Raw genomic sequence first — 21,184 nt, 5'->3', positions numbered from 1 at the left:
CTACTATGACTCCGCGAGATGGGCGATTATTTGAGTAAATCGCAACAAGGCTACCGTCCCGAGGCTCAGCTAGACGCCATGCTATGTGGACTTACATCAGCCTGTGGCGGGGCTTCCTGCTACCGATTCTGTTCGGACCTGCTGTTGTTTTTTCTTCGAGTCTACAATACATCCTGAATGTGACATGGCCTGTCCAACCAAGCTCGAAGACTGCACCGTGGTCTGGTTATGCCCCCGGGAGGTGGACCTGCGGGCAGCCATCGCCATGCTCGACCGAGCCTCTGACAAGATCCCTGCCCGAGCACGAGGCCAGAATGTAATCTACACCGTGGGCGAAATCAGTTGTCACAAGGTGGCCGTCGTTGGGTATTACCAGGAACAGGGCCTTGCGGTTTCTGGAAGCATGGCAGCGGAGGTAACGCGCGATCTCCCGAACCTGCAATTCGGGTTCCTGGTTGGCATCGCTGGCGGTATTCCATCCCCGACTAGGAATATCCAGCTTGGGGATGTGGCCGTAGCAGTCCCGGAAAAAGACCGCCCGGGTGTAGTAGGATATGATCTGGGAGTAGCGGGAGAAGACGATCGATTTGATCTGAAGCACTGGCAAAATTCGACGCATCCTCTGCTCCGGTCAATGATCAATATTGTGAGGGCCCGCAACGAGTCTCGATTCTGGAGGCACCTGTGCAGCGACAATTTGACCGAGTTCCGGAGACCAGACGGGAGGCTGGTCCAGCCTAAGGTCCACTACGGGACCATTCTCTCCGGAAACAGCGACATCCAGTCCAAGACACGCAGAGACTACCTTAGAGACCGGTATGGGGGCATCGCCGTGGAGATGGAAGCGGCAGGGATGATGACCCGTCTGCCAGTGGCCGTAATTCGGGGGATCAGTGATTTCGCAGATGGCGTCAAAAACGATGCCTGGCAGGCGCATGCGGCTATCACGGCGGCGGCATACACTAAGGAGCTTCTCGTTCGTTTACCCGGGGAGAAGAAAGAAAACAGTCCAAGTATGATATCTAGTCTTATCTCCCATGCCTCATACTGATTGATCATCTAGCGAATTGTATGCCAGAAGTTTCGCAACCAACGCCATTTGCCGATCAGGATATCCGCCTGACACAAGCACTACCGGAAGGATGGGCCTTCGTGGGTCGGGAGGGCGAGATGGCCTTTTTAGAGAAAGAGTTGGGCTTCAGCGCCCAGCCACTGCTCCAGCGGTGCGTTGCTGGTCTTTGGGGCCTCACTGGGGTCGGTAAGTCCCAGCTTGCCGCAAGGTTTGTGAGTCAACAGCGATCCAAGCACCCTGAGCGCGAGATATTCTGGATCAGCGGCGAAAGTCAGGAAGCGTTTGAGCATAGCGTCATTAGTATGCTTAAAGTTGGCGTTCATGGCTACGCCTCAGATCATGCGAACTTCATCGAACTGTCCCAGGAACAGCGGACAGCACTCGTCAACTCCTTTTTCGCCGAGCTCAACCGGATGGATGACGCGAGATGGCTACTGGTCATTGATGGACTAAACGCAAATCCATGGCGAAATTCTAGCCATACGGCATCGGTGGATATACACATCTTTGTAGGCAGACTTAAGCGAGGATATGTTCTTCTCACATCACGCAGACGAGACCTTGTTGAGCGGTATCACCCCAACCGTGAAGTGAAAGGGCTGAGCGATGAAGATGCCGTAGCCCTGCTGCGAACGCAGGTCGATCCTCGTCTCATTGGAAGAGGTGGGCTTTTCCTCCCCCAGTGCTGTGCTTAATGCTTACTGGAATCGGCAACCTCAGATGTGAGAGAAAAGGTAGGACTACTCAAGGGCCTACCACTGGCTTTGCGCCTTGCAGCGTCTAATATATCCCGATATCGGTACACCGTCACAGACTGTCTTGAGGCGTGGACATACCGTGGTACAGACAGCGGATTTCTCGGGATCGACGAAACCCTATCTCGCTCTATGGAGCTGAGCTTCAAGGAACTGGAGCTGGCAGATCCCGTCGCGGCACGGATATTGACTCTTTTCAGCTTTTTGCATCACCGCGACCTGTGGTACGATCTCTGCCTCGGCGCAACCGAAGATACATATCCAGCCTGGCTTCACGAGCTAGCAGCGCAAAACAGGCCTTTCCGAGACTTTTACCCTCTGCTAGCAGACCTGTCGTTCATTGAGCTGAGATTTGCGGCCAACGGCCACCAGCTCTGGGAAACCCACCCTGCAATCCAAGTAGTCGCAAGGCAGAGAGCGATTTGCAACGGTCAAGACCATGTCTATATCCGATGTGCAATCTCGCTCGTAGCTTCTTACGCCCCGCGATCCTACGAGGAGGACTTCTGGGACACCATACGGCGACTAGAGCCACATGCAGATCTATGCTGGAGCTATATAACCCAGGGGAAATGGGGTCCTGACACTAACCTGACCGAACTGGAAAGTCTAGGCAGTTTATTCCGGCACGTCGGTCAATATGGGCGCGCCGAAATAATCTATCGCATGGTCGAGAACGGCCTCACCAGCCTCATTTTTCAGACTCCCTCGTTAGCCGCGAAAGAGTTCCTAGCTGATGTCCAGACCAACCTAGGACTGGTGTATACGTGTCAACGGAAATTCGACCCAGCCCTGCGTGCGTTCGAGCAGTCATTAGCGCTGAAGAGAGAAACCGGCGGCCTAGAACCTGACGAAGCCATGTCCATCATGTACAACAAAGCGGTGGTATTCATGATGACAGACAAACTGGAGGAGGCCGAGGCGCTGCTTTGCAATGCAGCGGCGCACTTCGCCCAGTCCGAAACAGAGAGCCTTCTCAGAAAAGAGTACAATCACCTCTGCGTTCGCATCATTAAGGATATGGGCGAATTAATCTTGAGAAGGGGACTGACTGAGGCTGCAATGAGCCTCTTCCGCGACGTTTTCGACACCCAACGAAATGTCCTGGGTGACACTCATCCAACCCTGGTCTCACTGAAGCTGAATATGGGAAGAGCCAGTACCGAACTTGGTCAATTTGAGGCCGCGCGCGCCCTGCTGGAGGAGGTTATTGCAATATATACAGAGTGGTGGGGACGTCGCCATCCGGAGACCATGCGAGCAATTGATGAGCTGGCTTGGACGTTGATGGAAGAGGGCAGGTACAAAGAAGCGGTTAAAGGTTCTGCATTGTCTGAGATGCAGAAAGCAGGCGAGCTTTGGGAAGAGGTTTTGGGCTTCTATAGAAGTATTCATGGGGATGGGTCTGATATGGCGGGCCAGGTTAGTTTAAATCTACTGTGCTTAGGAAATGCAGGTTCTGCGGATCAGGAGATGAATGGTGGATATATACCAGTTTTGAATTTGTAAATTCAGCGAGTGTTGAAGGTGGACATTCTCTTTGCCTTAACAGCGTCAACAAGCTTGGTCCAGAGTATAAACGAGTAAGACCCACGTCTACCTCAATAATCTAGTAATGACTTTCTATTCCAACTTCTAGCTCACGGCAATCTAGCAGCCCCCTTGTCTGCACAATACACCCCAGCATTCTTCCGCTACCTTACGCATTCAAAGCAAAGTAAGACGTCCCAACCTGCTCGCGGGGCCAGGCAGCCATGAAATCCTCCCAAGTAGCAGCCTTGACATCCGGATAGCGAGCGTTGTCAAGCTCTGGCCCAACAAACGTCTGTCCATTGACCCAGTAGTAGTAGAAGAACCTGAGACACGGTCAGTTCTTGTTCAACGGCACTAGTTGACGAAGGGGTGCAACTCACAAAGGCATGTAGCTGTAGATATTCTGCGGGCTCTTCGCGCGCAAATCATGCATCGTCTTGTACAGATCATCCAGGGACCCGCGCTTCTCCAGCGTCACAGGGACACCGTAGGCCTTCTCATAGGACTTGGCGATCTCCTTGAGCGTGGCGCGGCCTCCGACAACTATCCGATTTCTCGTTAGCTTGAACATCAAGTAGCCAGGAGAGATGTCCGATTCCAGACTAGGCAAACTCACACTTCAACACCCCCTTCGCCTCCTCATCCAAAACCACCTTCGCCGTATACCTCGCCGCACCATCATACGTCGTCCCCTCCATGATCTGCTCCTCATCGCCCCAGTACCGGAACACATTCGCCTGCGTGTCCACAATGCTGAAGAACGGACTAAGCACCGGCTCCATAAACCCTCCGATCAGGATATGCACGCCCTCCACCTTCTTCGCATCCAGATACGCCTTAACATGAATCATCGGATCCTTAGGAAACAGCTCCCCAAGCTTAAGCTTTGTGTAGTCCAGCGCCCAGTCGCTAGCCACGTAGCGCGGGACGGCGGCGGACTCGCACGCGTCGATGAGCAGCTTCTGGCCGTCGATCATGAGCTTGTCGTCGCCGAGGTAGCAGCACACGACGACGTCGCAGTCCTGGACGAAGGTGGCGACGGCGGCGGTGTCGAAGGCATCGCCCTGGATGAGCTCAACTTTGGGCGAGGACTGTAGGGTGGCAGGGAGCTTGGAGGGGTCCCGGCAGTAGCCTTTGATGGTGAGAGAGGAGTCGGGGGTCTCGAGGAGGTGGGTGACCAGGCGGCGGGCGAATTTGCCTGTGATTCCTGCGATGCCGACTTTCATTTTGGTGGTTGGTGGATTTGAATTTGTTGTAAAGGGATTGGGATGTTTGTAGGTGGGTGATATGGAGAATTGGGAGGGTGTTTTATATGGTTTGTTTGGAGGGTTTGTAAAGGATGGCGCCCGGGGCTTATTTTAGTTCCGGATGATCAATTTGATGATCAATAATTATTAACTTGCGTTTAGGTTCGTTGGGACCTTGGGACGGGGTACCATGGAACCAAGCAGTGCTATTTCTAATCAGTAGATTCTACGGTGTATGCTTACTGCTCCGGAGTAGAAATGTACTCCGTGTCATGCTTAGCGACGGTGTATTTGTCGATCAATTCTAAAACAGGAGATATGAGATAAAAAAAGGGAATAGGTTCTGAGAAACATTTAACATTCATTCTATGTCAAAATCATGAAAATAAAGAAACTAGATAGTCACTATATCTCGGCCGGATGCCTCCAAAATACTTCTATATCGACTTTAGATGCCGATATCTACTCGACCTGCAACATCTTCTTGAATAAAAATCTAATAAACCCCCGGAATCAACCGATACTTCACTCTTGCCTTAATATCCTCATACTCCGCCCCATACTGCGTCAACCGTCAGCATCCGTTCGTCTACAACATCACGAGAAAGAAACCTACCTTGCTCCCCAAATACTCATCCAACACAGGAACACCACGAGCCGCAAAGTCATAAAAGAAAAACAAGAACGTAACCGCAGTCAGCGAGAACCCCCCAGTCACAAGCGCATACGCAGCGCGCCACAGCGTATACCCACCGTAGTTAATATTCGTCGCGAGTGAGAACAGCCCTCCGCCGTAGGGTTTGCCCTTATTCGCGGGATCTCGCTTGAACGCAGTACGCTGGAATTCAGAGATTGCTTCGGTGAGGATTCCGATGAGGTAGAACACTGTTCCGAGGGCAATTGTGGGGGTTGTGACTAGGGATCCGGAAGGGGCCTGCGAGGTGACTGCCCAGACGGAGAGGATTGCGTTGAGGGAGTTGAAAACGGTGTTAAATGCGGCGATAATGATGGCGGAGGAGACGGGGGTCTCTTGCTCCGAGACAATGAGCATGGTGGCGATCTGCTTGATGCTGCTGCCGAGGGATAGGAGGCTGATGAGATTGTAGTAGGGTTGCAGGCCGGTGAGGGTCGCAGGGGCAAGAATCTGGGACAGTGGGATTGACTGTCCTCCCAGCTTTTGGACGGCTTGCGTCGCCCATCCTCGAGTTAGGAGGCGGTATTGCCAGTAGACATCTAGGGCGCGGAGGCCGATGAAGATGGCTCTGCCGAGTGGAGAGGCATTCTTGCGTCGGGAGACGTTGTCGTGGAGAGCTTTAGGAGGCATATCTATGTACAGGTCAAAACAAAGGTGACAGGAAACATGAGGTAGAATAATAGAGAGAAGAGCAGAAGAGAAGACAGATTGTGAAGTGCAGATATTGCATCGCGATGCTTGTTAATCTCGGGCTCAAAAAGAGTCCCGAAGGCCGAGCGTGACGTAATCCAACGAAGCCCTAATTTGCCAGACTCAATTTTCTCCCTCGACCTTGACCAGGATATAAAAAGCACTTGACCCATCAAGACCCTTTCTCTACAACCACCTATCAACATGTCTGCAGTCCTCATCACCGGCGCCACCGGCAAGCAAGGCGGCGCACTCATCCGAAGCCTCGTGCAGCGCAAAGCCCCCTTCGAGATCCTCGCCGTCACCAGAACCCCATCGTCTGCCTCTGCGCAGAAGCTGGCCAGTCTGTCCAAGTCTATTAAGCTCATCCAAGGCGACCTCGACAACCCAGCGGGTATCTTCAAGAATGCGCAACGCGTAACCAAATCCCCGATCTGGGGCGTCTACAGCGTTCAGGTACAGTCCCCTACTCACCACTCACCCCTAATCCAGACTCGAACACCAAACTAACAAAGAGACAGACCGCCATCGGCAACAAATCCGAAGAACCCCAAGGCAAAGCCCTCATCGACGAATCCATCACGCAAAACGTCAAGTTCTTCATCTACAGCTCGGTCGACCGCGGCGGCGAGACCCGCTCCTTCAGCAACCCGACCAAAACACCCCATTTCATCAAGAAGCATAACATCGAGCAGCACCTGCTTGACCGCGCCAAGGCAGCAAACATGGACTGGACGATCCTCCGCCCCGTTGCCTTCTACGAGAACCTGACCCCGGACTTCTTCGGCAAGGTGTTCGCCACATGCTTTAAGATGGCGCTGGCGGGGAAGCCCCTCCAGATGGTCGCGACGAGCGATATCGGGTATTTTGGCGCCCAGGCGTTCCTGAACCCGGAGGAGTATAAGGGGAGGGCGATTTCGTTGGCCGGCGATGAGCTGACGTTTGAGGGGATGGGGCTGGTTTTCGAGCAGAAGGTGGGCCGGCCGCTGCCGTTGGCGATGAGGCCGATTTGCTCGTTCTTTATGGCGGTGATGAAGGATATGGGGTATATGTTTAAGTGGCTTCGGGAGGAGGGGTATAAGGCAGATATTGCGGCGTTGAAGGGGATTCATCCTGAGATGAAGGATTTTGCGACGTGGTTGGAGGCGGAGAGTGGGTTTAAGAGGTGAGATAGAGACAGAGGGCTGGGGGAGGATGGGTTGTATGATATGTGTTTTTACTTAGTATACTTAATATTGAATCCTGAATTCTTGCTGTAATGCTACCAGAGTTGTAGATCTTTTACTGATTGCAAACACCTTTCTGTGGAATAAGCGCTCAAGTAGGCTTTTATCCGAACTTTCCAGGTGAAGGATGTTCCATCTGCTTAATATCGGGTATGCCACTGTCCATGAATGCCCAATGCTAACCCCCAGTTGCTCGGGTCAGATCTCACCTAAACAGCCAAATCAATTGGACAGGCGATGGAAAAGGGGACACTAGAGTCAAGATAAGCATCGTTTGTAAAGCCGGCGCCACCCGGGGCTTATACCAACAGCGGATGATCATTATGATTCTCAACACTGCAGCAGAGATTACCAATTTGAATGTAGATCGGATCACACCTTGGGAGGTCGTATTCTATTCTAACTAGAAGATACAAAGCCTCAAGTAAACACTCAACCCGAGAGCCCCGCCAAGTTGAAACCAGATAAACCCTGCCTAGCAGGAGAGCCAAACCAGACCGAATTCCGTAGCGAATCGTCCGGACCAACAGAGAACACGAAGAAAATGCCCCTTATCCCTGACCGTGAGCCCACTTGGGCTCCTTTTCAACCCCGTTCTTGGGCTTGTAGCCACCAAAGGTAGAAGAGCCATGGAACACGCCGCCAAAAGCATGCTCGCAGACATTGAGCTTCTCAAGGAGGCACTGCGCAGGTCGGGAAGTAGACATGCCCTTCGCAATGGGACAGACCTTATTGATGTCCTTTCCAGCACTCGACGACTCGATTGCGACCTTGATCTTCAGGGCCCAATACTTCTCGCCATCGCTGTTTTTGCCCGTCTCGCCCTTCGGCTTCACAGCGGTGAAGTAGGTGCCCTTCTTCGGGACACTCTCTGTGTGGCCGAACGGCGTGTACTTGGCGTTGGGGTTCTTCTTATCGTAGTAATCATTCATGTCTTTGACGATTCTCTCCTGGACGCCCTTGCAGTCCGCTTCCGAGAAGAGCTCCGCCGGATTGCCCGCGAAATAGTGCACTTGGTCCTGGCAGAAGCCGATCAAGTTCTTGGGCTCCTTGTTGTAGATGTCGCCGATTGACCCGACAAAGGAGATCAGGCAGTGGTGACGTTCCTCGTCGCCGGGACAGTCGCAGCAGCAGTTGGATCCGTCGACGAGCCCGAACTGTTCCCGGCAGTTGCCTTTCGCAGAAAGGAACGTGCTCCCCGGACAGCCGTTGGGATAGCTGCCGCAGGCGGCGCTATTGACTGTGCTGGTTTGGCAGGAGCCTTGGCCGTGGACTCCAAGGCCCAGGCTGGCCAGGGTCAAGAGGAGAGTGGTGAAATGCATTCTGCTATCGGGTCAGAGGAGCAGAAGCAGTAGTAGGGTGGGATAGGCTCAGCGTACATCTTGGAAAGGTCGCTTCAGTCGTTTCTGCAGAATCTGAAGAATGAGCCACGGGGGCAGTGCGCGATTGGTGAACTGATGAGCGCAGCCAGGGTCTGGTATGTTCGGGGTCCGCCTTTTATAGATCAACTCCCAGCACATTTCCATCCCCTTCGCACATTCTTGGGAGTTCCTCGCCCGAACCAAGGGATAAACCATTGACAGCACTGGCTTCCCTTTGTTTGGATTGCCCGATCTCGGATACGTTCGGCCCCTCACATTCCAGTAGATCGGACATCCCATAGATAAATCAGTCATTCTGGGTTAAGGGAATGACCTCTCCCTTCATTTTATTTCCCCATGTTGGAACTATTACCGCAGCCCCTTACTGCTAGAGTGGAGTGACGACATTGTTGGATATACTCCGTTTAATATATGCATGCCGAATAGTCTACGGAGCACCACCGGGCCAATGTCCTATATGCAGGGGCTGATTTCCTCTTTAGACCTATTGGATAATGTCCGAAGTATGAAGTCCCTTACCGCGGTATGAGAGCTTTAGGCTCTTTCGGAATGATGATATGATGATGTGCAAGGGCAAGCAAGCTTCTGAAGACACACCAACCCAAAGCCAACGACCCCTCAATCGCCACCAGATAGCCCAGAGCCTCCCTCCCTATCCTACCTGCACCCCGGCTCGCTCAAGCAGACGCAAAACAACCCCCGTCGTAACCCCTCCCTGTCTGGAGTCCGCGCCTCTCCACCGCGCCACCACCTTGGCCGTCAAAGCCCGGACTCGCTCAGCCAGCGCCGTCTGCGGTCGAGCACAGAGCTCGGTCAGCGCGAACACGACCGCGTGCCACTGCGGATAGGCGCAGAAGAGCCACGACCACTGGTTCGTGCGGGGGTCTGTCTCGAGCAGGTATGCGAACTCGAGGACTTCGATGGCGGTGAGGAGGAGCTGGTCTCGCGGGGGGTCGGGCGGAGGGGAGGTTGGGGTTTCTAGTCGTGGAAGTGGCTTTGGCTCTGGCTCTAGCTCTGGCTCTGGTTGTTTCTCGGGGAGATGGGCGAGGAGCCAGGAGCGAGCGAGAGCCAGACGGATGACTGTGGCTGTCACCCACTGGAGGGGGTTGGAGACGTCGCAGAAGCGGAGATATCGATGGCGCAGGTGATCGTGGAGTTGCTCTAGATCGTGGAGTCGTAAACCATGTGAGTTGGATTCGGGGTTGGTACTACTGTGGCTGTAACAATGTCGATTCAAAACAATCATTTCACACCGGACCAGACAGAATGTCATATCGGTGAACCCAGTCTCTTCTTCCAGACCCTCCGACTCGGGCTCGAGATCCGAATCATTGATATTCAGCGGCAGTTTCGTGTCATAGTCACGCTCGGTAATCAGCACATCGATACCCCGGAACTCCGCCGACCGAGTATCCAACAAGTAGATAGCCCACCACAGCCTGCGCCGCATCTCGATCTCAAACGGGGTGAGACCGAAGTGCGTGCCGTCGCGATGGAGTCCCAGCCCTTGCGCCATGCGATGCACAGCCGCCGTCATGGCCCAGACGAAGGCGGCGTCTTCGGGGCCCCGGAGCGTCGTGAGAAAGAGCGTGAAGGCCTGAAGCACGGCTAGGCTCTGCGACTGCAGGAAGTTCGCGCGTGCCAGGGCCTGCTGCGTTGCATATCGGTAGTGCCGCTGCAGGGTGGCATGGTCCTGACCTAGGATTTCTGCGCATTGGTCTGCATCTAGACTGGTTACAGCGGCGTGGTAGATGCTGAAAATCACGGCCTCCGTGGTCCGGTCGAGCGGGCTGTTCGCAGATCTAGTCATGATGATATTCCGGATCGATGGCTTGTGGAAGATCATCACCACCGGGGAGACATTCTCCTCGAACGCAGTCCATAGGAAGTCCCGGTGCGCGGGCGTGGGGTGGAAATCAGATAGAGAATCCACCGTCCAGGAATCCCCGAATATAAAAGAATTGCCATTTTGCGGGTGCGAGTCAGCTAGACGCAAACCCTCTTTGCTTGTAACAGGGTCATTTGCACGATCTTGAGGGTCTCCACGCCCAAGGTCCTCGACCTTCTGCTGCACATCAGCTCAGGAAACCCAAGTCCACAGTCCAAAGACCACTCACCTCACCACTCCCCCTTCCAAACCCCACCAGCACATCATGCGTCACATACCTGGACTCCCGATCATCCGTCAACAACGCGCCGACCTCAAGACGCCTATCTCTCTTTTCCTTACCCGGAGACACGCGCCCCGACGGAGTAGTCCCCTCGAGTCGCCGATGCAGAGCCTGCACCTCCTCCTCGAGGCTCTTCATGCGCGACACCAGCTGCGCCTTTAGCGGCCGTTTCTTGCGTCGCGGGGCCCGTCCAGGACCGGGGTATATGCAGTCCGCGCCGGCCTTGGAGCAGGGATCGCACGGATGCGACTTGGGGCAGCGGATCTTTTTCTCGCTGCAGCGGTGGCAGCTGCGGGGGGTTGGGGTGTTGGATTTCATGTTGAGGGATAGCAGGGCATACTGAAATAAGGATGGATGGGCATGGGGTGGGTGATGTCAAGGTAGACTGGGGTGGTTGAGTAAGCAGGGAGGGTTCGGGATTGAAATACCGCCCGAGTGGCGATCTGCAGCCCTATGATCCTCTTATAGATGTCGATCTGAGTAATTCAACTAAAGATCTAGTATAAAGGACCTGGGAAATGGGGACTCCTCAATTATCACCACAGTGTATTCTACACAGAATATCTACAAAAAATGTCTGCAATCCCCCCCGACTCCTGCATCCTCGTCACCGGCGTCAACGGCTACGTCGCCTCTCACACAGCCGATCAGCTCCTGCACCACGGCTACAGAGTACGCGGAACCGTCCGCAGCCCGTCCAAAAGCCAATGGATCAAGGACCTCTTCGACCGGAAATACGGACCCGGGCGGTTCGAGCTGGCCACAGTCGAGGACATGACACGTCCCGATGCCTTCGACCGCGCAATCAAAGGTCCGTTCTCCAATCCCCAGCCCTGGATGAGATGCTGAGCATGCAATGAGAAACAGGCGTCTCGGGCATCGCCCACGTCGCAACTATCTTCGGCCACACGGCAGACTTGATCGCCAGCGTTGTCGCTACAAATGAGAACCTGCTCGCCAGCGCCGCTGCGGAACCCACGGTCCGCCGATTCGTGTATACCTCGTCGTCTGAGGCGGCGACGTTCTCGTCGTTCCTGGATCATCAGGATGGGAGAGACGCGCATATAACAGCGAACACATGGAATGAGGAGGCCGTGCGGCGGTATCAACACGATGGCGCGGAGGGCCCTAAAGCCGGGTTTGACATGTACGCGGCGAGCAAGACGCTAGGCGAGCAGGCGGTTTGGAAGTGGGTGGAGGAGAACCGGCCAGGGTTTGTAGTGAATACAGGTTTGTGAAATATCTGCGCGTACTCTCGATGTGGCGATACTGATGCATGCTTGCGTGGACAGTTCTTCCCTCCGTCGTCTTCGGGGCTTCCATTGCCCCTGAGGCGCAAGGCCATGCGTCGTCCTCGGCGTGGCCGGCGGCGCTCTTCAGAAATGAGTTCGATCGCGTATGGCCGTTTCTGCAACATGTTATTCCTCATGGTAGATGCTCTTTTGTTTCTTCCCTCTGTCGATATGCGGAGTTCAAGCTGACAGCGGAGCTAGGAGCCTACTGCGTGGATGCGAAGGATGTGGCGCTTCTGCATCTGGCGGGGCTTGTTCACGCGGACGTGAAAAGTGAGCGTCTATTCGCGTTTGGAGTCCCGTTTACCTGGAACGAGATTATCTCTGTGTTTCAGGCTTGGTTTCCTGATCGTCAGTTTGCGTCTGAAGTGCCCGGTCAGACGGGAGCGGAGCGGTTTGAGATTGAGCCGGCTGCTCGCGCGCAGGAAGTGCTGAGGGAGATGGGAAAATCGGATTTCTCGAGTCTGGAGGAGATGTTGAAGGCGAATGTGTCGGACTTGGTGGAGGGTTTATAGATAGATAGTTACGGAGCTCCTCGGGTGAAGTTCTGACTAGAGCATTAGCAATCGGACGGTAGAACTTTTCCATTCTAGTTGCCAGAACCTCCAGACAGGGACAGATAGTCAATATGACATAGATTATTGACCCATGCATGCATGATTCGAGAAAGCACAACACCACCCTAACATACATTCCCATCACCCACGAATCCTGTAACAAACCTCCCACAATAAACCACCCACCCCCAACTCTAACAAAACAACCCCCCCTTCGCAATCAAATCAAATGAAATCAATTCTTCTTCTTCTCCTTCTCCTTCTCCTCCGCCTTCCCCTTCCCGCCCTTAAAGCTCTCCGCCTCAATCTGATCCTTCCTCTCGGCATACCACTGCCCCGCCTGCAACACCAGGACCCCAACAAGCACCAGCGCCAGAATCGTATTACTCGCGGCCAACACCTTCAACGAGTCCTCACGTCCGAGAATCTGCTCCCCCTCCTCGAGCGCACCTCCATCCTTCAACAAATCATCCCCGTATACCCCCTCCTGGACTAACCTCAGCCCCTTGACGATATTCGCGATGTAGACGGTCACGCCGCACATGTAGAGCACGAGGGACGCGCCGTCAAAGAGCATGTTGGACTCGCTGGGGCGGTACAGCTTGGTGATCAGGCCGGCGAGGCCCAGGAAGATGACGATGTGGAGGATGCGCGGGATCAGCGGGGGCGAGGCGTGCAGGAAGCGCAGGTGCGATTCGAAGTAGTCATAGTGCGAGGGGGGCGTCGGGGAGGTGGACCATAGGATTGGGTAGTCGTAGGGGAAGAGGGAGAAGATGATGCCGAGGAAGAAGCTGGTTGCTGTTTATTGGTTAGGGGATGTACTTTTACAAAAATGGGAGGTGAGAGGGGACGCACGGCAGACGATGAGAAAGGTCGCAAAGGACCCGGTGCGGAAGGCCATGATGGCGAGGATGTGGGCGAGAGATGGATGGAGAGAGGAAGAGAAGATAGACGGCAGGCAGAAGACAGAAAGAAGTGGAGATGAAAGCCATCGATGGGGCCGAATGCCAAGACTGTCGCCGCTTTAGGGGCTTATCTCGGGCATTTCAAGGATTACAGATAAGTCAAGTCAAACAATCACTAATGGACACTTCATTCATAGTATATACACCTCCGCAAGATGCCCGTCTACCGAAACGCCTTGCGTCTACTTCCACTCCTCCCCTTCAATCAAATCTCAAATCAAATATAATCAATCAGCTGCGATATTCAAACATATAGGTGGTATCTCTCGGTTATCCCAACCGTAAATGCAAATCCAAGGTTCAAGGCACAAACAAACAAAACCCCAAAACAATCCCAATGATGGCTTTCATAACAGTCAATTTTCCGTCTTTTTCTATCGCTGATATCGCGGCAGAGACTCGTCTCCGTGCGCCGTCCCGCCGACCAATTGATGGTCGCCATCGTCATGGAACACCGGCGCACTCGGTCCATCAGCCGAGTCCGTGGGCGCGGAGGGCGGTTCCACGTCGCCCGGAGCACTGGCCTCCATCATCAGCCGCTGTCGCTCCATCTCCTGTTTGTCGTCGCCCGGGGTGTCCCCTGCCGCGTCGTCGGCCATCGTGCTACTGCCAGGCATCACGGTGTGCACAGACTCGGCCGACATGGGGCCGGGCGGCATCCGCTCTTCGGCCGGGGAGGGCAGGTGGTGATAATCGTTGAACTGATCGTCGTCGGGTATGACAGGCGCCGTGGGAGTCGCCATCTCCGCCGACGGTCCCGCCTCGGGTTCCTCCGGCGGTTGACTGGGCAGCAGCGTCTGTTCGGCTCGGCGCATGCGGGCTTTCTCGTCGCCCGGCTCCTCCGACTGCGGCGTCGACACCATCTGTCCGAGAGACTGGTACGGTTGCGGCGGCGACTGCGATTGCTCGATGTGATCCGCCCACTGGAGTTCTTGCGGGAATCCGTAGTCCTCCTGTGCCGGACGGGGCTCCGTCTCGGCCGTGGGCATGGGGCTCTGGTCCGCCAGCCAGCCATCCACCTCCGCCGGCTGTGACGATTGGAAGTCGGACACGGCGGCCGTGGACGACGAGCGCTTCGTCTGGCTTTTCCGCCGATGCGAGTCGCGCGTGCCAATGACCACCTCGAAGGCGACGGCCACGACGCCCTTCTCGCGGCGGATCTGGTCGGTGTCCAAGATATTGCCGGCCCAGTTCGCCGTGATCACGTTGTTGTTGTTGGCATCGGCCGGGTTCAAGATCTGTCCACTCGGAGAGAAGTTACTCCCCGAGGTCATCAGGTTGAACCGCGGCAGGAATCGATCGGGGGAGCCCAGCTTTCCCCGCAGGTCCACCACGACCTCGACATAGTAGCGGAAATTGATCATGCTGCCGGGCGTGCGCGTGATCGTAGGGAAGGCGTCTTCGGGGATGCGGATCGACGTCTTCACGACGGCGGTGAGATTCGACGGGTCGACGACCAAAGGCGCAAAGGTCTGGGTGAGGTCCTTCCGGAAGACGCTGCTGGTGCGACTCGTGCCGATGGTCAGACCGCCGAGTCCGGTGCGCGACCGCGGGTAATAATCCTCGTAGACCGGTTTCTTGCCGTCCGCCGACATGCCGATGGGGATGGCCGGATGGAGGTCGATTCGGCCCTGGCGGTAGAGGGTGACGATGATGCCATGCGCGCTGCGCACTTGCTTGCAGTGGTTGATGGTGACTTTGATGGGGAGCGTGTCCCCCGGTAGCACGCCCGCGCGCAATACCTCCGTCTTGGCGGTGATCGTCTTATCCGCGATGGAGGGGGTGGTGCTGCGGCCCTCGCTGTTGCGAACCCCCGTGCTGGTCGACGAGCTGGGATCGCTGGCGATCTGGAAACTCTGGCTGCTGGTGCTCAGGCGACTCGACGAGCTGACGTTGCTGGGCGAGGGACTCAGCGGAGGCCGGTGATCGCCGGACCCGGTCGCGCCGTTGGTCGCGCCGTTGACCGACGGCTCCAGCGACGTCGAGTCCTGCGCCGTGTCCGATTCCCCCGATTTGGCCTTCGCTTTGGATTTCGAACGCTTCGACACGGGTTCTAACGTGACCACGCGGGCTCTCGGGGCGGGGAAGGGGGCGATGTCGATGTTTTCCATTAGGTTCACGCGTCGTCGGCAGGACATGGTAGGGTTCATCGTCGTGGGTTTGGTTAGGGTGGACGTAAGCATATAAGTAATGGTTCCTCGTTCAAACTAGACCGCCAAATGTTAGTTAGACCACTGCGAGCAAAAGGCAAGAGGCAAGGTGGACGCACGCTGATACTGCTCGGCAAGGCGAACGGCGGAAAGGCCATCTCGAAGCGAAACTTGTACACCCCCTCCTTAAGACGACCCTCTCCGCAGAGCACGTCCTCATTCTCAAACAACGTCGCCAACCCATTGCCCAAATATTCTGCGCCTCGACGCCCGCGCCCAGGACCCAAAAATCCGGCGTCCGGCGAAGCCTCCCCGGACGGAACGGTGTTCTTAAAAACCTTGACAAAGCCATGTAAACAGATGACGAGATGCGTGATGCGAACGGGACGGACGACGGTGAGCACGACGGTGCCCTTGATCACATCACCGGGGAAGTAGGAGCGCCAGGGATCGTCGGGTTCGATGTAGTAGTCGGCGATGCTGCGATTCCGTTGGGAAAAGGGCGAGCAAAAACGAGACAGCAGGGAGCTGCGATTCCGACCGAGCGGCGAGGAGGAGGGTTGGGCGGGGGGAGAGTTGACGGACATGACCCACAGTCACACCTCACTCAATCCATACAAGGAGGAGAGGTATGCAAGGGTGACGGGGGATGTCAGATATAAACAAGCCCAGACCGAAGGAAAAGAAAGCGACGGGACGGGTTTCGAAAGGGAGGGAAGCGAAGGGAAGTAAGAGAGACAAGGAGGAAGAATGAGACAACGACTTCAAGATTCAACACGTCAATGGACCAAGCCAGAACTGACGCGGAGAACGCAAGGGGGAGGGCAGAAGGAAAGAAAGTTGGGCGAGGGTCCACGCCGAAGAATGAGAGATCCCAGGACACGCCGGGGGAAAACTCCACCAACCCCCAGTCGTGAATGAATGAACGACGGAGGATGGGCCGGTAGGCAGGTGTGTCCGAGGAAGCGAGACCAGCGACAGGGACACCAGACTAGAGCAGCGAATACACCGACCACGTCGGGAGATTCGGGCAATCAATCCCACCAGGCCCCGAAGTAAGCGTCGGGCGCAAAGACACCACCCACGGGGAAATCCCGCAGCTCACGCGATTGGCGATTCTGGGGTCTGTGTTCTGCTGGGTGCGTCCCTCGTTCCCGGGGGAGGTATATGTATAAGTGTAGAATTCCTGATTCTGTGATCGGAACCCGCGGAGGTGGATCGGCGAAGGTATCCGATCGAGGGGAGCGAGGCAGTCGACGGGGTCGGGATCGAAGGGAACAGCGAGGAGAGAGAAACGACGTTAAGAGTCCGGGCCAGAAGGACACGGCGGCATCATTTCTCGCAATATTCTAGAGCGTCGATCACGGGGAGAGCAGGGTGGATGGACGGGCGAATCCCCTCGGTGGATGGAGGTGATGATTGAGGGGGGAGAAGACGACAGAAGGACAGGGAGGGAGGCGTTCGGGAGACGCGGTCGGGGGAGACGAGGCGACAGACGAAGGCGAGAGAGGCGAACAGAAGGAAAGCGACCGATAGCAGAAAGTGAGCAGAGAGAGAGAGAGAGAGAAGAAGAAGAAGAGAACAGGTTCGCGATAAGCGGAGAAAGGAAAAGCCAACGGAAGTCGCCAGCCGGAAGTCAAGCTTCTCTTGGGGGACTCTCGGCGCCTCCACCTGCCTCGTTTTCTTGTCATTCTTTAGTTTTCTTTAGTTCGCCTGCTGACTGACTCGGACTGTCACTACGCAGTATGTTAGACTCTTAGTAGACTCTTCATCTTAATCCTCCGGCAACTCGCGCAATCCCTCGCCGTCCACGTACTCCCCCCCGTAACATTCCTGCTGCAGCGCCGTCAGAATCTCCCGATCCCCCCCGGCCAAGCGACGGACGTATGCCTCCAGCACGAAGACGTTATCCGTCCACATCTGCGCTGCTGCTCGGAATCTCTCCGTCTCTGCCTTCATCTCCGGCACGCTTTTTCCCCGATCTGCCTGCGCTTTCGCCTGGCCCCGAACCCGCCTGCACTCGGCTTCCAGCGCCGCCTTTTGTTTCATCAACGCATTTCTCACGGCTTCCACCTCTTCGCCCTTCTCTTCCCCTTTCTCATCCCCCATCTTCTCCCCCTGCTCCCGTCCCTGATCTCCCTGGTCGTAGTCCTCCCGCTCCCGCTCCATCTGCAGCCTGCGCGCCGCCAATTTCCCCTCGGTCTTCTCACACGCAGCCCGCGCCCTCCCCACCTCGCTCAGCAACTCGCTGCGTACCCGCTCCTTCTCGCGTCGCTCGTCCCCCGCAAAGCTCCAGTACCAGTTCCCGCTGCCGATCTTCTCCACGCGGATCCGGCCCTCGTCCGCCAGTTCCTGGAGGTGCTCTTTCACCTGCATCGCGTGCACCGAGGCCACTGCGGGTAAGGATTTCTCAAGTTCTTTCAGCGTGTGGCAGGTCTGGGTTGACTGCAGGTGCGCCACGATGAGGGCTTGTTTGGCGGCGCGGGTCTGTTTGGGGGGCTGTTTTGGATGGTCATGGTCATGGTCATGGTCTTAGTCAGATTGTTTTTTTTTTTTTTTTTTTCTTTTTTTCACTTTGGGTTTTGTTTGTATTTTTGGCGATGGGTTGGGATGGATTGGTGGAAAGGGGTAAATTGTAGAGTGTAGAGGAGTTGATGAACAGCTGTAGACGTACCATGATGACGGTGAGTTTCTTCGTCGATGATTTCAATCTGCGAGATTGCCTCTCGATGCAGTCTGATTGCCCGCCGAACCGGTCTGGTGGCTGATTCTTCGCATGGACCGATCGAGGAGAAACCAAAGCGACTCGGTGGAAGTGCAGAAGTCACGGTGCGTCACCTGGTCCGGTTGCGAACAGGTGATCGCACAAGACCGAATCGGTTCCTCAGGCGCATAGCCCGGGGGACTGGTCGGGTCTACGATGCTACGGGATGCAGGGTCTGGTTACATTGAAACCGCTTATTTGGATTGGATTGGATTGGATTGGATTATAGATAGTGGAATCCCCGCCCGAGAACACATAGATGGCTAAGAAACGTATAGCACATTGTAGGCCTACACAGGCTTCTCGTTCACCACGCTGACCTTCTCCGTGCTGGTGACCGTCTCCTCGACCGACAGCGTCGTGGCCAGCTCCTTGGCCTTCTGGGTGCCGGCGACGCCGCCGACCATCGCGTTGTCGCCGTCGAAGTACTTGGCGATTTCCTCGAGCGGCGTGTTGCGCGTCTCGATGTAGAAGAACCAGACGACGACCAGTTCGAAGCCGAGCCACACGCAGTAGAAGATGTAGTATTTCCAGCCGATGTTGTCCAGCGCGATCGGGTTGATATATTGGTTGAAGAAGACTACTGGGTCAGTATCATCCGAGAAAAGGGGGAAGGCAAGACTTACGCGCAGCATCGATACAGAACCACATCACGGTCATGCCCTTGGCACGGATGCTGTACGGGAGAATCTCCACCGTGTATCCGACCAGCAGGCCGGACCAGGCAACGTTGTAGAAGAGGTAGTAGACGTAGATCATCGCGATGACCGCGTTGGCCGTGCCGGACGTGTGCGAGATGTCGTAGCGAGCGGAGCAGATCGTCCAGACGATGAACGCCACCAGCATGCCGGCAGTGGAGATGAGGAAGAGCTTGCGGCGACCGATCTTGTCCACGAAGAAGCACATCGTCAGAGCGACGATGAAGTTCATGATCTGCAGACAGCCGTTGATCAGGTTCTGCTGGACGGAGCTGGTGTAGCCGATCGACTCCAGGATCTTGGCGATATAGTACGACACCAGGCCGTTGCCGGACCACTGCGAGAACAGACCGGCCGAGATACAGATGATCATACGGTGGCGGTTGCCCTTGGTGCGGATCAGCTCCATCCAGTTGCTGCTCTCGTACTCCTTCTCCAGGCGGATGGTCTCCTGGATCTCGTGCATCTCCAGCTGCACCACCTCATCCATTTGGTCACCATTGGCGTGGCAATCGGCCAACACTTTCAGCGCCTGCTCGTTCTTGCCCTTGTAGATTAAGAATCGAGGCGACTCGGGAACGAACCAAATGAAGATGATCTGAAGAACGGATGGCACGGCCTGGACGACGGTCGGAGCGCGCCACGCCCAGTCGCTCTTGATGTTGTTGGTGCCGAACGTAAGCCATGCTGCGACAATGGAACCCAGGTACCACGTGGCTAATTCCGTTAGCATCTGCAGCGGGGAGAAGAATCACTACACGTACTGTTGTAGATGGTGGTAAAAACGGCGCGATGTTGCGTGTGGACCAGCTCGGTAATCAGCAAAGGAGAGGCACCATGGGCAATGGCTACTCCAAATCCGATCAGGAATCGAGCGGCCAAAAACATGCCGTAGTTGGCACTAATGCTCTGCAGGACAACCCCCAGAATCCTAATTGTGTAAGCATTGTGAGACGTTGATAAGGATGGTGGCCGTCGCATACATGATCGTACAGCCGATTAAGACGCCCATTCGACGCCCCAGCAGATCGGCAGCATAAGGCACAACGGGCAAGGCGGCCAATGACCCCAGCGACATGATCGCACTGAGAATACCCAAGAGCGAGCCCGACGGGTGGTTGAAATACTCCTGCCAGTAGTCCAGGGTCTGCAGCCCGTTCATCATGGATCCGTCGTAACCATTGGTGGCCTATCCTGTCAGAACCTGTCGCAAGAGTCGCAGCCGATGAACATACCGAAGTCAACACCACGAACATCAGACAGATGTAGGTTTTGCGCATGCCGGGATTTTTCCACCATGTTACACGTGGGAACTGCCGACCGGCAAGCTCAAATGTTGCGGAGCCCATTGCGGCGTCAGAGGCAGTCTGTGGCGGTGTGGAATGGTAGTATGAAAACTAGGGCTCAAATTCGACTTCAAGTATCCAAGGTAGACCTGGTCATGCGTGGAGCAAACGAATGGAGCTGTCATGCGGGATAGAGCCATCTTATGAACCAGACCGTGGCCTCCATCCGGGTATTTCCCATGTATCGAAATCACTCCGTGGAAAAGCTATCTACTGGGTGTCTCGTCTTGCGACGGCTAAACCGGTTCTGGAGCGCACAAAACGTGGCGACTGAAAAGACCGGTTCATCTGATAGGCCAACATATTGCAGAGGTCAACTCACGGACGGAGTCCAGGATGAAAGACCCCGGGATTGCCACAGCACCACCCAGCCTACAAGACTCAACCGAGCCGATAATTTACCCCCGAGGTATGGATTGATTCGTCCGCTGTCCGCCAAGGCCATTCCCCGGTGATAGAGAGGAAGATGAACTGATTTCAGGCTAATTGACACGAGGCGGCCACCGGCAAAAGATCAGGTCACGAAGGGGCGGAAAGTCCAAGACAGAATGAGTCTGGGGTTGAAAGGCCAGCCCAAACGCGGGGGCAAGTCTGGGGTGCTTGCAAGACGGTCTAGTTCCCGTGGTTCCATTCACGACGAGG

The 21,184-nt window shown here is 55.5% G+C and overlaps 9 protein-coding genes across 9 annotated transcripts; 3 read left to right on the top strand and 6 right to left on the bottom strand.

Moving 5' to 3' along the window:
- Positions 1-184: 184 nt before the first annotated feature.
- P170DRAFT_374173 (tetratricopeptide repeat domain protein) lies at positions 185-3,336 on the top strand (the record flags this gene model as incomplete). The annotated part of the gene is made up of 3 exons (XM_024845274.1): positions 185-1,013; positions 1,064-1,759; positions 1,793-3,336. The coding sequence occupies 3 exons, from the start codon at positions 185-187 to the stop codon at positions 3,334-3,336; spliced, it is 3,069 nt and encodes a 1,022-aa protein (XP_024710095.1).
- Positions 3,337-3,526: 190 nt separating this feature from the next.
- On the bottom strand, positions 3,527-5,931 carry P170DRAFT_483556 (NAD(P)-binding protein; the record flags this gene model as incomplete). Its single annotated transcript, XM_024853899.1, has 5 exons — positions 3,527-3,683; positions 3,741-3,903; positions 3,977-4,712; positions 4,919-4,973; positions 5,204-5,931. The coding sequence occupies 5 exons, from the start codon at positions 5,929-5,931 to the stop codon at positions 3,527-3,529; spliced, it is 1,839 nt and encodes a 612-aa protein (XP_024710094.1).
- Positions 5,932-6,195: 264 nt separating this feature from the next.
- Positions 6,196-7,160, top strand: P170DRAFT_452440 (NAD(P)-binding protein; the record flags this gene model as incomplete). The annotated part of the gene is made up of 3 exons (XM_024851275.1): positions 6,196-6,291; positions 6,325-6,447; positions 6,513-7,160. 3 exons carry the CDS (start codon positions 6,196-6,198, stop codon positions 7,158-7,160), a joined length of 867 nt encoding a protein of 288 aa, XP_024710093.1.
- Positions 7,161-7,664: 504 nt separating this feature from the next.
- On the bottom strand, positions 7,665-8,734 carry P170DRAFT_460827 (uncharacterized protein). The gene is made up of 2 exons (XM_024851973.1): positions 8,597-8,734; positions 7,665-8,540 (listed from the first exon to the last, which is right to left on the bottom strand). Exon 2 carries the CDS (start codon positions 8,537-8,539, stop codon positions 7,769-7,771), a length of 771 nt encoding a protein of 256 aa, XP_024710092.1. The 5' UTR covers position 8,540; positions 8,597-8,734; the 3' UTR covers positions 7,665-7,768.
- Positions 8,735-8,833: 99 nt separating this feature from the next.
- P170DRAFT_374167 (Zn(II)2Cys6 transcription factor) lies at positions 8,834-11,143 on the bottom strand. The gene is made up of 2 exons (XM_024845273.1): positions 10,717-11,143; positions 8,834-10,664 (listed from the first exon to the last, which is right to left on the bottom strand). Exons 1-2 carry the CDS (start codon positions 11,086-11,088, stop codon positions 9,252-9,254), a joined length of 1,785 nt encoding a protein of 594 aa, XP_024710091.1. The 5' UTR covers positions 11,089-11,143; the 3' UTR covers positions 8,834-9,251.
- Positions 11,144-11,253: 110 nt separating this feature from the next.
- P170DRAFT_398548 (NAD(P)-binding protein) lies at positions 11,254-12,577 on the top strand (the record flags this gene model as incomplete). The annotated part of the gene is made up of 4 exons (XM_024846227.1): positions 11,254-11,581; positions 11,638-12,000; positions 12,063-12,200; positions 12,264-12,577. Exons 1-4 carry the CDS (start codon positions 11,344-11,346, stop codon positions 12,575-12,577), a joined length of 1,053 nt encoding a protein of 350 aa, XP_024710090.1. The 5' UTR covers positions 11,254-11,343.
- Positions 12,578-12,611: 34 nt separating this feature from the next.
- On the bottom strand, positions 12,612-13,520 carry P170DRAFT_374161 (putative secretory component protein shr3; the record flags this gene model as incomplete). Its single annotated transcript, XM_024845272.1, has 2 exons — positions 12,612-13,417; positions 13,475-13,520. The coding sequence occupies 2 exons, from the start codon at positions 13,518-13,520 to the stop codon at positions 12,855-12,857; spliced, it is 609 nt and encodes a 202-aa protein (XP_024710089.1). The 3' UTR covers positions 12,612-12,854.
- A 438-nt stretch (positions 13,521-13,958) lies between these two features.
- Positions 13,959-16,321, bottom strand: rim8 (pH response protein PalF; the record flags this gene model as incomplete). Its single annotated transcript, XM_024843515.1, has 2 exons — positions 13,959-15,791; positions 15,854-16,321. The coding sequence occupies 2 exons, from the start codon at positions 16,319-16,321 to the stop codon at positions 13,959-13,961; spliced, it is 2,301 nt and encodes a 766-aa protein (XP_024710088.1).
- Positions 16,322-17,507: 1,186 nt separating this feature from the next.
- Positions 17,508-20,545, bottom strand: P170DRAFT_348176 (putative GAJ protein; the record flags this gene model as incomplete). Its single annotated transcript, XM_024843666.1, has 6 exons — positions 17,508-18,233; positions 18,795-19,078; positions 19,125-19,913; positions 19,961-20,127; positions 20,180-20,385; positions 20,432-20,545. 6 exons carry the CDS (start codon positions 20,543-20,545, stop codon positions 17,508-17,510), a joined length of 2,286 nt encoding a protein of 761 aa, XP_024710087.1.
- Between the last annotated feature and the right edge of the window lie 639 nt (positions 20,546-21,184).

This window comes from Aspergillus steynii, assembly GCF_002849105.1.
Source record: "Aspergillus steynii IBT 23096 chromosome Unknown P170scaffold_1, whole genome shotgun sequence".
Lineage (NCBI taxonomy): Eukaryota > Fungi > Ascomycota > Eurotiomycetes > Eurotiales > Aspergillaceae > Aspergillus > Aspergillus steynii.
This window is presented reverse-complemented; position numbering and strand designations above follow the sequence as displayed.

Excerpts from the sequence above, each read along its gene's own strand:
- P170DRAFT_460827 (XM_024851973.1), bottom strand. The coding sequence starts at position 8,539 with ATGCATTTCACCACTCTCCTCTTGACCCTGGCCAGCCTGGGCCTTGGA.
- P170DRAFT_374167 (XM_024845273.1), bottom strand. The coding sequence starts at position 11,088 with ATGAAATCCAACACCCCAACCCCCCGCAGCTGCCACCGCTGCAGCGAG. Across the intron at positions 10,665-10,716 it reads TTGGAAGGGGGAGTGGTGAG|AAGGTCGAGGACCTTGGGCG; the intron begins GTGAGTGGTCTT and ends GATGTGCAGCAG.